This window comes from Chionomys nivalis, chromosome 1, assembly GCF_950005125.1.
Source record: "Chionomys nivalis chromosome 1, mChiNiv1.1, whole genome shotgun sequence".
NCBI classification, from domain to species: Eukaryota; Metazoa; Chordata; class Mammalia; order Rodentia; family Cricetidae; genus Chionomys; species Chionomys nivalis.
In genome coordinates, this window is record NC_080086.1 from 199,918,946 (window position 1) to 199,932,755 (window position 13,810).

The 13,810-nt window shown below is 39.4% G+C and overlaps 1 protein-coding gene across 1 annotated transcript; it reads right to left on the reverse strand.

The window, feature by feature from the left end:
- Nucleotides 1-9,457: 9,457 nt before the first annotated feature.
- On the reverse strand, nt 9,458-10,887 carry LOC130876586 (CCHC-type zinc finger nucleic acid binding protein). Its single transcript, XM_057773201.1, has one exon. It carries the CDS (start codon nt 10,806-10,808, stop codon nt 10,296-10,298), a length of 513 nt encoding a protein of 170 aa, XP_057629184.1. The 5' UTR covers nt 10,809-10,887; the 3' UTR covers nt 9,458-10,295.
- Between the last annotated feature and the right edge of the window lie 2,923 nt (nt 10,888-13,810).

Consider the following 13,810-nt stretch of genomic DNA (forward strand, 5'->3'; position numbering starts at 1 on the left):
AGTGACAATTATTGCTTAATGATCCACTTGCATCTGGAACATTTTTCTGATATTGAAATCATGAATTAGGTTCTGAGCATGAAGCGCAGTTCCATTTCCACCGGTGGTGCTGGCTGCCTCTCCACACAGGAATTAAGATCTCAGGACCTCGACGAACCAGACCTTTATACCCGTCAAGCGTAAGTGCCTCCAACTATGGATCTCAGCTGCATGCTGCCATGTTCTGTACCTAGTTCTCAGAAACTGTAGAATCAGATGGTGAAAGCGGGTCTTCTCTAGTTCCACACTTGAGTCGCTCACTCTCCAAAGGTTAGTAATTCCTTCAGAGAGCTTTGGTTTTACTGTCTAAGTCTGGCAGTATTAATTATATTAGCAATTAAACTAAGAAAATGCCAATATAAACTCAATTTAAAATAACAATCTTATTATAAGGTTTCAAAACTAAAATGGTTTTATTTATTTATTTGCTTCTTTGTTTGTTTTGGTTTGTTTTGGAGACAAGATTTCTCGATGCAGCCCTAGTTTTCCTGGCATTCACTCTGTAGACCAGGTTAGCATCGAACTTTGGGATATACCTTTCTCTGCTTCCAAAGTGCTCAGATTAAAGGTGCGTGCCACCACCACCTACAATGCTTTTAATTTAAAAAAAAAATCTGGGTAAGCAAGATGACTCAGCAGGTAAAGGCAGTTATCAACAAACCCAAAACCTGCTTTCAATCCCCAGACCCACATGGTAGAAGAGAACCTGCTGCATCAGCAGCTACTGACCACCAGCTGCTCGCTCTCTTTCTGTCTCTCTCTCTCTCACACACACACACACACACAATAATAAATGTAATAAAGTTAAAATATTTCCAATGCAAAACAATTTCATTGGGCAGCAAAACATGGTCTCCCCTTTTAACGTCAGATCCCTTTAATATCTGACTAATGAAAGACAGTTAGAATCTATTCTGCTGCTGCATTCAGACTGTCCTAGCAGCCAGTCTCTAGGTAGCAATGTATGCATGAAAGGATGAGCATGAGAAGAACAAACAACATCTTAGTTTTGATGTAGTGATACCTAGATATACATACCTTGGAGAACATGTCTAGTCTAGATCAGCAGTTGTCTGGATTGGAGGTGGGGAAGTTTGATACAGATTGACAGGAAACAGTCTGTTATTTGTATGACCTGGGGTATGACCTCACCTTTTTGTACTTTGAATCCCTTGTGTATAAGAATGGGGATAGGTTGAGCGGTGGTGCACGTATTTAATTAAACGGAGGCAGTCTAATCTCTGGGTTTGAGGCCAGCCTGGTCTACAGACAAATTCCAAGACAACCAGAGCTACACAGAAAAACCTGTCTTCCAAAAAAAGAAAGAAAAAGAGTGGAGATACTGGGAGATTGCTCAGTGGTTTAGAGTCGTTCCTATTCTACCACAGGACCCAAATTCAGTTCCCAGTACCCACATTGGGCAGGTCACAACCGCCTGTGACTCCAGCTCAAGGAGATCTGGTGCCCCCTTTGTGACCTCCATAGGCACTCTCGTGCATGTGTGGTTATGCCTATACAAACAAAATATACATAGAATATAAAATAGAACTTTTCACTTTTTTAATGGAGATAATGGCAGACTCTCCTTTACAAGTTGTTCTGAATATTTATTGAGTGTTTATATAGGTCAACTGCTCTTAAGTTCTTCATGCATATTAACTCTTGATACTCGGTGACAACTTTCCCTTAAGGCACAATGGCAAACAAGGGAGTACAAAAAAGGGAGCAGTTATAGGGGCATAAATAGAGACGAAAGTGTTTAGGTTATTGAACCGGCCTTTAGACTACTTGGTACAGAAGATCTATGGGCCTGAAACACACCTTTAAGGATAATATATGTGTTGATAATGTCATGCACAAGGAAATTTGGTTTGTTATTTGTGGTGCTGAGGATTGAGCACAAGCTGAACAAAACACTGAGATATATCCCTGTCACAGAAGTACATTTCATTCCCCCCATATTTTATACCTAAACTGCTGTAACTTCATGGTATGCTCTCCTGCTTTAAGGAATGCATTGTCTTTAGTTATTTAAAGCTTAAAGACTAATGTTTGATGCTGTTGTTACGATGTGTGTGTGTGTGTGTGTGTGTGTGTGTTTGTGTGTGTGATGGATAGCCTTGAAATAATGCAGACTTGAACAGAGGAGGAAATGTTTTTGATTGCCTTCTTAATATGCAACTTGGTATGTTTTCAAGTTCTAAAAAAATAAAGTATACAAGACCTATCCATGATAAAGTATTTATTCAGAAAAATATCCAACATCTATATAAGGTATTAAATTGTCTGATTTGAGTGATTTTGCAGTGTGGTTTAAATTCTGGTTTGTCTGAGACAGGGTTTCTCTGTCTAGCTCTGGCTGTCAGTGGAACTCACTCTGTAGACCAGGCTGGCCTTGAACTCACAAACATCTGCCTGCCTCTGGCTCAGGAGTGCTGGGATTTGCTGGGATTAAAGGTGTGAGCCACTAGCACCCAGTTTTATTGTTTTTTTTAAAAGCAATGTATAAGTAAAACCCACAGTTTTACAAAAATAGCTATTCAAGTAATCCACACAAAGTTGTTTTCACCGTTAACAATTTCTATGGCATTTGACATGGGCTACAAACATGGCCCTGTGGTAAAGTACTTTCTTAGCATGTGGCTTCAGACCTGGGCTCAATTCCCAGTACCACAAAAAGAACAAAACAAAACAAAACAACTACTTTTTACTAGGAAGACCCTTTTCCCTTCCTCAATAAAAGAGAGGTCAGGAGTGTGCCTTGTATCAGCAATTCCAGCACTTTGTTATCAGACACTGGGGGGATTGCAAGTTCCAGGTCAGGCAGGGTCACATAGTAAGACCCTATCTAAAATACATAACAGCCAGGAAATCTTAAAATGAAAAATGGTCTATGTTTAGTAATAGTGCAAGTTAGTTTGAGTCATGAAAAATTTAAACAAAAATCAGTCTATAAGAAAATGTTGATGAGGGTCTGAAGAGGTGGCTCAGCATCTAAGAACACTGCTTACTCTTCCAGAGGTGCTGAGTTCAGTTCCCAGTAACCACATACTGGCTCACAACTGTCTATAGTGTGATCCCATGTCCTCGTCTGACATAAAGTTGGACGTGCAGGTAGAGTACTCATATAAATAAAAATAAGTTTTTAAAGAAAAAAAGAAAGGAAGGAAGGAAGGAAAAGAAATGAAGGAAGAAAAAGTTGATGAAGCCCGGTGGTGGTAGTGGTGGGAGCACATGCCTTTAATCCCAGCACTCAGGAGCCAGAGGCAGGAAGAGCTCTATGCGTTAGAGGCCAGCCTGGGCTACAGAGTGAGCTCCAAGACAGCCAAGCCTACACAAAGAAACCCTGTCCCATAAAACCAAAAGAGTTGATGATCTAAATATTTGTGCAGTAGGACATACCTATAATCCCAGATTTGGAAAGCAGGAGAATCCATTGTTCTGGGCTATGTAAACTCATGACTCAAAAAAAAAAGAAGAATAAAAGAAAAGAAAAACTATATGTATGTAGGACTGGAGGGTTTTTTCTGTGATTAAGAAAACTGTTTGCTCTTGCAGAGGACCTGAATTCAATTTCTGGCACTCACACAGAAACTCAAACCATCTGTAACTGCAGTTCTTCTCATCTAGGAGCACACAACACACATGCTTACATGCAGTGAAGATGTTTATATGCATAAATATACATGTACATAATAATTGACGAGAGGCTGAAGAGGTAGCTCAGCAGTTAAGAGCACTTGTTCTTCCAAAGGGCCTGTGTTCATTGCCAGCACCTGCTTGGTCAATCACAACCCTCAGTAACTCCAGTCCCCTGGATCTGATGCCCTCTTCTGGCCTACTTGAACATTGTGTGCACATGATGTACAAAGTTTACAAAACACCTAGACACATAATTTATTTTAAAAATAATTGAGCAAGACATGGTGGTGCATGCCAGTAATCCCAGCACTCTGGAAGCTGAGAGGAGAATCTTGAGTTCAAGGTTAGCCTGAGCTACATAACAAGTCCAAGGTTACCCTGGTATGTATAGCAAAAACCTTTCTAAATTTTAGAAAATAGATATTAAGAGGGATTACAGCATAAACAATAAAATATCAAAATGGAAAAGTCAAAATAACCAGAAAAAAATCAAATATTAACTCTCACAAAATGATTTATTAACAAATTATTTTACAGATGAATGCTTTCAAATAATTAAAGGTCAGATGGTTTTTAAACATGAGAGTTGTCATAGAACATAAACACAATTATCAAGAGGCTACTATATGCGTGTACAACAACTTATAGGCATCATAATAAAATCAAACCAATCACCGACAGACATAATATACAAAGCTCAATAATTGCTATCAAAATGTATTTGGCAAATAGGCAATTATTATTTAAGATAAGGTCTTGCTCAGATTAGGTGACTCTCTAACCAGAATCTTTGGGCCTTCCTTAGTCCTCTAAATGCTGGAATTAGATGCATGCATGGCAACAACTGGCTCAGCAAATGCTTTACGCATGACCATATGCCTGGTACTGTAATAGATGTCTGAACTAATATAGCACAACACCTGCCCCATGGACTCCATTTCAAGTGGGACGATGGCTACAGGAACAAGTATTTCCCATTACAAGATTATTAAGTTAGCTACAAAGTAGTAGATTTCATAATGGCATTTTTACACATGTTTTCTTCTTCCACACCCTGCCCTCTGGCCTTTGCCTTGCCCTCCCCTCTGTCCCATTCTTGCTGTTTTTCCATTGCCCACAACAACCTAATTTCTGCTCTCCCAGTACAATATTGCATTATCTTCTGTCAGTGTTCCTGTACCTTAATCCTTCAGGTCTCTTTTTCCCTCTCGCAGGTCTCTAGTTTCATGAGTCATCCACACATGGACACCGACCCACTCACACATAGAAACTTCAATCAAGGCTACACACATGAGAGAAAACATAGTGCTTATCGGAACGCAGTTTATTTCAGCTAACATTCTGAATTGAAATTTCACCCATTTTCCTACAAATGTCATTTTTTTACTTTTAAATCTCTCTCTCTGTGTGTGTGTGTGTGTGTGTGTGTGTGACCACAGAGATGAGAGATGTCAGACCCTCCTGGGGCTTGTGTTACAGGTGGTTGTGAACTGCCTGGTTTGAGTGTTGGGAATCAAATGCTGGTCCTCTGGAAGAACAAGAAGTGCTCTTTATCACTGAGGCATATAGGCAGATCATGTGATAGTTTTGGTTGTCGTCCTCAAAGATTTGTTTATCTTTTATTTTTATGTGTGTGAATATTTTTCCTGCAATATATGTGTACATCCGTGGTGACTGTGGAGGCCAGAAAGGGATTCCCTGGAACTGGAGTTATAGATGGTTCTGAGCCACCAAGTGGGTGCTGGGAACCAAACCCAGTTCCTCTGTAAGAGCAGCCAGTGCTTTTCCCTGAGACATCTGTCCCACCACTTTCTCATTTTTGACAAACCTATTTACTGATTTCCTCAGTAGCTGCAATTTATGCTCACTAGCAGTGAGTAAAGTTTCCTCTTTCCTCAAATTCCTGCCAGCATCTGTTGTTCTGTTTTCTTGATGAAAGTCATTCTGAGCTAGTAAGGTGACAGTATAAATCATTTTAATTTCACCTTTCCCTGATGGCTTAGGATGTTGAACCCATCATCAAATATTATTTGCCATTTCTATTTCTTCCTTTGAGGACTGTCTGCTCACCTCATTACCTCATGTATGGATTGGATTTGGTTTAATCTTGGCTGTTTTTACATAATAGAACCCTATGCGATACAGAGTTGGCAATGATTTCTCAAATCTGTAAGCTGTCTCTTCAGTTGTGAGGTTCCTTCCATTGTTAGGCAGGTTTTTAGTTTGCTATAATCCATGTGTCAGTCCTTGGGTTGTGTTCTCTGCTGTCACAGTCCATTCAGAAGTTCCTACCTCTGCATAGGATGATTGTTGACATGGGACATAGATGATGTGTCTTCCCTGCAGTTTCAGCATGTCCTGTCTTCACATGAAGTCTGTGATCTATTTTCAATGTTTCATGTAGTTTGAGACTCGACCTGATTTCATTCTTCTACAGGTACATACCCAGTTTTCTCAGCACCATCTGTAAAAGGATCTTTCCTAATGACATCTGGGTTTAAGGGAAAAATTGAAGTACCTGCTAGGGCTGGGATGATGAATCCATGATTAAGAGCACTTGCTGCTCTTGCAGAGGACAAAGTTTCAGTTAACAGCACCCATATGGCAGCTCACAATCCCTTATATCTCTAATTCTAAGGTATCTGATGTCATCTTCTGGAGAGTAGTTGACTGTTCAGTTTTCATGAGTTTGTAGGCGTTCTGGGGGTAGAATTGTTGTTGAATTATAGCATCATTCCATGGTAATCCAATAGTACACAGCTGATTACTACATTTTCTTTTGTATCTGTGAATGTTTGCTTTGTTACTGATTATGTGATCAATTTTTGAGAGGGTTCCATGAGATGCTGAGAAGAAGGTATTTTCTTTTCTGTTGGGTGGAATGTTCTATAGGTGTCTATTAATTTCATTTGTTTCACTACATCTGTGATATCTCTTATTGCTCCATTAAGTTTCTGTCTGTTTAGCATGTCCATTGGTGAGAGAGGAGTGTTGAAACCTACTATTAGAGTGTGGTGTTTGATGTATGCTTTGAGTTCTAGTTTGTGTGTTTCCCTTCTTTGAGTTGTGGTGGTGGAGAGTTGTCAGATGTCTGTGTTATTATGGGTGTTCTTAGCTTCCTTGGTTTGTGCTTTGCCTTCTAGTATTTTCTGTAAGGCTGGGTTTGTGGCTACCTATTATTTAAATCTGTTTTTGTCCTGGAATATCTTTTTTCTCCATTGATGGTGAAGGCAAGCTTTGCTGCGAATAGTACTCTGGGATTGCCTTCATGGTCTCTTAGTGTTGGCAGCACATCTATCTAAGACATTCTGGCTTTCATGGTTTCCACTGAGAAGTCAGGTGTAATTCAAGTGCCCCCGGACACCTGATCTTTGATGAAGAAACAAAAAATACATGGGAAACCATTCTCTCCCTTATAAGAGATCATGTCAGCACACAGAAGCCACCCTATTGCTGACACACTCCCACATCCCCCAAAAATATTTAATGGAATGGAATTCCCACACAGACCTCAACCTAAAACCAGATATCTTGAACCTAACAGAAGAAAAAGAAGGGAAGATCCCTGAAATCAATGACATAGGAAAAGACTTTCTGAGCAGAACACTATTAACACAGACACTAATTTCAACAATTAATAAATGGGATCTCAAACTGAAAAGCTTTTGCATGACAAAAGATCCCATCATTCAGACAAAGTGGCAGCTTACAGAATGGTAAAATATTTTTTATCAACTACACACCCAATAGAGGGCTAATATCCAAAATTATACAAAAAAACTCAAACAAAATGTATAAAGAACTCAAAAGGCTAGATATCAAGAAAACAAATGACTCAATTAAAACTGGGGTATAGATCTAAACAGAGAATTCTCATTAGGGAATCGTAAATGGCTGAGAAAGACTTAAATGTTCAACATTCTCAGTCATTAGTGAAATGCAAACCAAGTCTGCTTTGAGAGTCCATTTTACACCTGTCAGAATCCCTAGGATCAATAATACGAGTGACAGTTCCTGCTGGCAAGGACGTAGAATAAGGGGTACACTCATCCACTGCTGGTAGAGTGCAGACTCATACAGTCACTATGGAAATGAGTGTGGATGTACCTTAGACAGATGGGAACTGATCTACCTCGTGATCCAGCTCTATCACTCTTGGGCATTTACCCAAAGGACACTTCATCCTACCACAGAGACGCTTACTCAACCATGTCCATTGCTGCTCTATTAATAATGCCCAGAAATTGGATAACATAATCAAGACGTGAATATGAATGGATAATAAAAATTGGAACCTTTACACAAATGAATATTATTCAGCCATTAAAAATAATTACATTCACAGTAAATGGGTAGAACTAGGGGCAGAAATCACCCTGAGTGAGGTACCCAGACACAGAAAGCCAAGTGTCGCATGTATTAGCTTACATGTGCATATACAGAATCACAGAGATTAAGCATAGAGTAACAGACTAAGGAGGAGAGAAGCATCTGATCAGGAAAGAAGAAATAGAATAGAAAGGTACAGGCTGGTAAGGGGATGTGCAAGGAGAGAAATAGAGGGACGGGGGAGTGTATATAGGGAGAAACAGCTAAAACTGAGGCCACTGAAGTAGTGAGCAGTGGCATGGGTATTGATACAGTAGATGCTTCCTGAAATAAATGCATATGTGAAGGCAATCTAACAGAGAAATCAAATAACAGGGTGATGAGACTGTGTCTGAGAGCTTTCTCCTTCTGTCTTGCATTCCTTTCTTTAGGTTGGGATTAAAGATGTGCACCACTGGGATTAAAGGCATGCACCACCAGGTTTCTATGGCAAACTAGTGTGGCTACTGTGATTAAAGGTGTGTGCTACCACTTACTCTCTGATCTTCTGCTAAACTTTCTTTATTAAAATACAAATGAAATATCACTACACGTAAGGCTCATGAAACATTGTAAAGGAGGGGACATACAGATTATAAGAGCCAGAACATCATGGAGTTTGCTGTGACATTGTATCTCCTAGGAATGTCAGAATCTACACCAATAAAATCTCATTAACATGGCTGCTTAAATATGAGCTGAATAAGGACAAGAGGCATGGTATAGGGGACAAGGGGCCAACCAGCCCTACACAAAGAACTATAGGAAACTCACAAATGCCGGGAGTGGAGAAACAGTTTTAGTCCTACTGCTGGAAGAGTACACGAATTGCTTATCCAATACCAAATGGTGAGCCCCGAAACCATACGTACAAATAACATTATACTAAATTAAAGTATGTGTGTGTTATTGTTTCTTAGGTACTTAACAGTATGAATCCTTGTGATTTTTTTCACATATCCATACTATTATTTTGCTCTCCTTTCTCCCTGTGTATTTATCTCCCTTCAACCTAATTATAACCCTGACAGCATACAGACAAGTAACATACAGATTGGGCAGGTTACATACACATATGCATGTAACAAAATTAATGAAAAATCCATGAATTTCAAAGGGAACAAGGAGGCATATAAGAGCGGGTTTGAAGAAAAAAAGTAAAAGGAGAAATGATGTTTCATTGTTACAAAATATTTGTATAACTATGTAAAGATGTGTTGCATTTGTTGAATTATATGTAAAAATGTGTTGCTGTTTTACCTTGTCTGCCTAAGGCACCTGATTAGTCTAACAAAAAGCTAAATGGCCAATAGCAAGGAAGAGGTATAGGCAGGACTTGAATACAGAGGAAATGTTTTTTTTTTGGCTTCTTAAAATATTCTTTTTTTTTTTTTTTTTTTTTTTCCCCTTCCTCCTCCAGCTTTATTGGAATAGTTTAAAATTACATTTTCTATTTTCTAAGACTTCAGTTGCTTTTTCCATTCGACTTTTAAAAACTGATTACAGCAAATGAAACAGTTTTCTAAGTGATATAGTATACAAAAATAACATCTTGATTTCTGTGAAAATGCATTTCTCTGCAATTCCTGAATAGCTCCAAATTATGCTAACTCTGAGCGATGTTTACTCTGGGTTTTAGATTTAGTCTTTGAAAAAATGTGTTCTACACCTTTGCCATCACCATCTGTATGGGATGAAGCTGCTCCTGTGTTGGGCTTTTATCCCGATCTCCCTGGCATAGCCATCAACACGTTGTGTCTTCAGTTTACTCCCACTCAACTGTATGTTCTACGAGGGCCTGATACAGATGTTACTGATGTTATTTAATAGCTACTGAGGTCAGACATTCCAAGGCCGTCATTATACTAAAAATTAATGTTATTTATGGAAGTTCAGATGCTTCCAGAATTGTTTTACCTCCTACATGGGAACACACTCAAACCCAGAAGGGCTTACTGGTCTGAACTCTTCCCATTCATTAATCCCTATTCACCAGTGGCACGGAAAGGGGGTTCTTTAACAAAGCATTATACATAACACCTCTACCAAACTAAACATAAACTTTTTTTTGTAGTTAAATGCAGAAATTCGGTTTTTTTTCCACCCCTTTCCTCCTTTTACACTGCAAGTTAAAGCTCACTGGCCTGGGAACAGCCTCTATCTGCCAACCTTTGGCCAGTGAAGAGGATTCAGAGAAAATAATACAACCATCAATCAGAAAAAGGAGGGGCGACAAAGGAAAATAATTAGGCTGTAGCCTCAATTGTGCATTCCCGTGCAAGATGCCCTGACTCGCCACAGCGGTAACAGTTGACTTCACTTGTCTTGCTGCAATTGATGGCTACATGACCAGTTTCACCACACCTATAGCACTTCACCTTGGTGCAGTCTTTTTGAATATGTCCAAATTCACCACAAGAGTAGCACTTCTGCTCATCCGCGTGGTCACAGTCACGGGCCAGATGGCCTGGCTTGCCACAGTTGTAGCAGCATTGCTCTCGCTCTCTCTTGGGCTCCTTGCAGTCCTTGGCAATGTGGCCACCTCTACCGCAGTTATAGCAGGCATCCTCCTGAAGATCACAATCCTTGGCAAGATGACCAGACTCACCACAGCGGTAACAGATATCAGGAAGAGATGAGGAAACAAACTGGAACCCTCTGCCACGGCTTCTCATTCCACGACCCCGACCTCCACCAGTAGGGCACTCCCTGGCCCAGTGGCCAGATCGTCCACACTTGAAGCATTCGTTGCTGCTCATAGCTGCAGTTAGAGCTTCGGCGTCTGAGCTGCCCACAGCGGTGGAGACTCGGACGCAGGGCCTGGAAGACGACTCGCAAAGCAGCCTAAAATATTCTTAATATGCAACTTTTTATGTTTTCCAGCTCTAAAACAATAAATGTTACAAGACCTATCCATGGTAAAGCATTCAGAAAAATATCCAACATTTACATAAGGTATTAAATTGTCTAATTTGAGGGATTTTTCTCCCAATACTTTTTCTAATCCAAACTTTCAATGCCTAATAAAAATGATTGTAGTTTCTTACAGAAAATGGTTATTCATATTGTTTTTCCAGAATGTCTCTTCAAGCCCCGTCAACAAAAGATTTTCTTAAGACTTTTGCATTTCTTTACAGTGTCTTATGTCCATTGTATAAATTTCCTCTCAGGAAATTTGAAGAGATTCCAAGATTTTAAAGACCTTGGGTATGTAATATTTTTATTAGTCTAAGATCTTATCAGAACACAGAAGAAACACATATTATAAATTTGTGAATCCTCTGAATTAGTAGGTTCAATTTTAGGACGATCACTGTTAACAGCATGTGTATGATGTACTGAAAAAGAAGGAAAATTGATAGATTGTAGCATATTCAACATTTTGGTTCCCGTAACAGACGCCAATGCTTGGTAATTGTTAAATATAGGAGTTATTGAGGTAAAGAGATGGCTCAGTGGTTAAGAGTACTGTCTGCTCTTCCAGAGGACTCAGGATAGGCTCTCAGGACCCATATGGTGCCTCACAGTCATATACAATGATTCCTCTTTTGACCTCCACAGCTACCAGGCATACACATGTTATGCATATATATAGGCAAAATATCCATATACATAAATTTTAAATATACAATACATTTATATTTATGATATATGTATACACACACACACACACACACACACACACACACATATATATATATATATAGTAGACTACTTGGTACAGAGGATCTATGGACTTCACACATATATTTATACACACACTCTCACACAGACATACACTCATGCATGCACACGCACACACGTGTGACTGACTTAATTCATGGTTATAAAGGATGGAAAGCCGAAAAGATGAACATGTGTGTCAGAAAAGGATTACCTTTATAACAAGACCATGCCTTCAAGCTCCCATTTTTTTGGAATAGATTCATTCATAGGGCTCTCACCTGCCTGAAGTCTCATGTCTTTGTATCATTAGTATCTGACTCTGGGGACTAAGTTACCAACATGAATTCTGCAGAATAAACATTCAAACTGTAGTAGTCCATTATAACAGAAGTTTAGGTGATAGAACGTAAAGCACAAACCATGAGGAACATAATGTACAGCCTGGTATGGCCTTTAATCCCAGAATTCCAAAGGCCAAGGCAAATAGATCCTCTGAATTCAAGGCTACCCTGATCTACATGATGAATACCAGGCCAGCCAAAGCTACTCAGTCCTGGTCTCAAGAAAACATAAAGTGCAGCCTGGGTACCATTGTTTATAGTGGCAAAACCATAGCATTAAGGTCTGATGAAAACGATGAGATTGTCTTATTTTGATTTCCTGATACTTGAATAAAACACAGAATAAAACTAATGAAGGGGGCTGGAGAGATGGCTAAGAGCACTGTCTGCTCTTCCAGAGGACCCCAGTTCAACTACCAGCAACTACATGGTGGCTCACAACCAGCACATTGTATGCATAGGAGATAAATAAATCTTTCAAAAAAAAGACACTAACAGAGGGAAGAGTTTATTACATTAATCATCAAGGGAATTAAGGGCAGAAACTCAAGCAGGAGCAGAGGTGGGAACTATGAAGCCAAGCTGTTTACTGACTCGTTCTCCATAGCTTGCTCAGCTTGCTTTCTACTACAGTCCAGTATTACCTACTTGGGTGGCACTGCCCACAGAGGACTAGCCCTCTCCCATCAGTCATGAGTTAAAGGAGTGCTTCATAGATATGCCCATGGGCCAGCCTAATGGAGACTTTTCCTTTATTGAGGTTCCATCTTTCCAGATGACTCTAGTTTGTATCTGGTTGACAAAGCTAACCAGCGGAGAGATGAAGTTTAAAAGTATTATAAAGAAAGACAAGCACAGATCAGATGTGGTGCTGCACATGTGTGATCCCAACACTTCAGGAAACTGAGGAAGGAAAGCTGTTTGTTTGGAGACACAGGGATGGAAGGAGATTTAGTGACAGATAATGACTAATGTACTAATAGAAGTACATTGAATGTAGGAAAATGAAAAGGTTTTTGAGGAGAATCCTATACTCAGCTGTTAAACACTGTGCAAAGTAATCTGTGTAATGTGAACAAATACACAAAAATCAATGATGAATAAGATCTTCAGAGTAGACTCAAATATCTTCAAACAGGTATGCATGCAGTGTAGCTTTAAAATACACTTTTACTGTAGCCTTTATGCTTGCTAACACGGTTGCTCGTTATCTTCCTGTTTCTCATAGGTATCTCTTTGCACTGTCCAAGAGCTCCCTCTATGCAGTGGAAGCCCCTCATACCTGGCCTAACATCCTGGCAGCCTTGGTATGGCTGATAGACTGCATCAAGGTATTTGATTGATAGTTTAAATCTTACCTTTAAACGTTTAGTTTTTGTTTTGTTTTGTTTTTCCTCACAATGAATTTCTATTCTCTCCCTATCTGACTTTTGCAACTCGTCTCCAAACCTGCTTCTGCTTTCAAAGCACCGTCTGATTTGAAGTTCTTCAAACTGTTAGTGTAAGAACGGTGAGCAGGGAGAAGCTCTACTTGACAAATTGTTTTCCTGGGGTGTTAGAGTTTAGACAAAAATGAACCCATCGTTTTTCTTTGAGAAATTCATTTTGTCATTTTTTAAAAATAGAATCAGTGTTAATCACAAAAAATAGGGAAATATAGAATGAATATTTTCCCAACTTACAGATAACTTTTAAGTCATTTTCTTTGGATATAGCTTTCTTTCTTTCTTTCTTTCTTTCTTTCTTTCTTTCTT

Excerpts from the sequence above, each read along its gene's own strand:
- LOC130876586 (XM_057773201.1), bottom strand. The coding sequence starts at position 10,808 with ATGAGCAGCAACGAATGCTTCAAGTGTGGACGATCTGGCCACTGGGCC.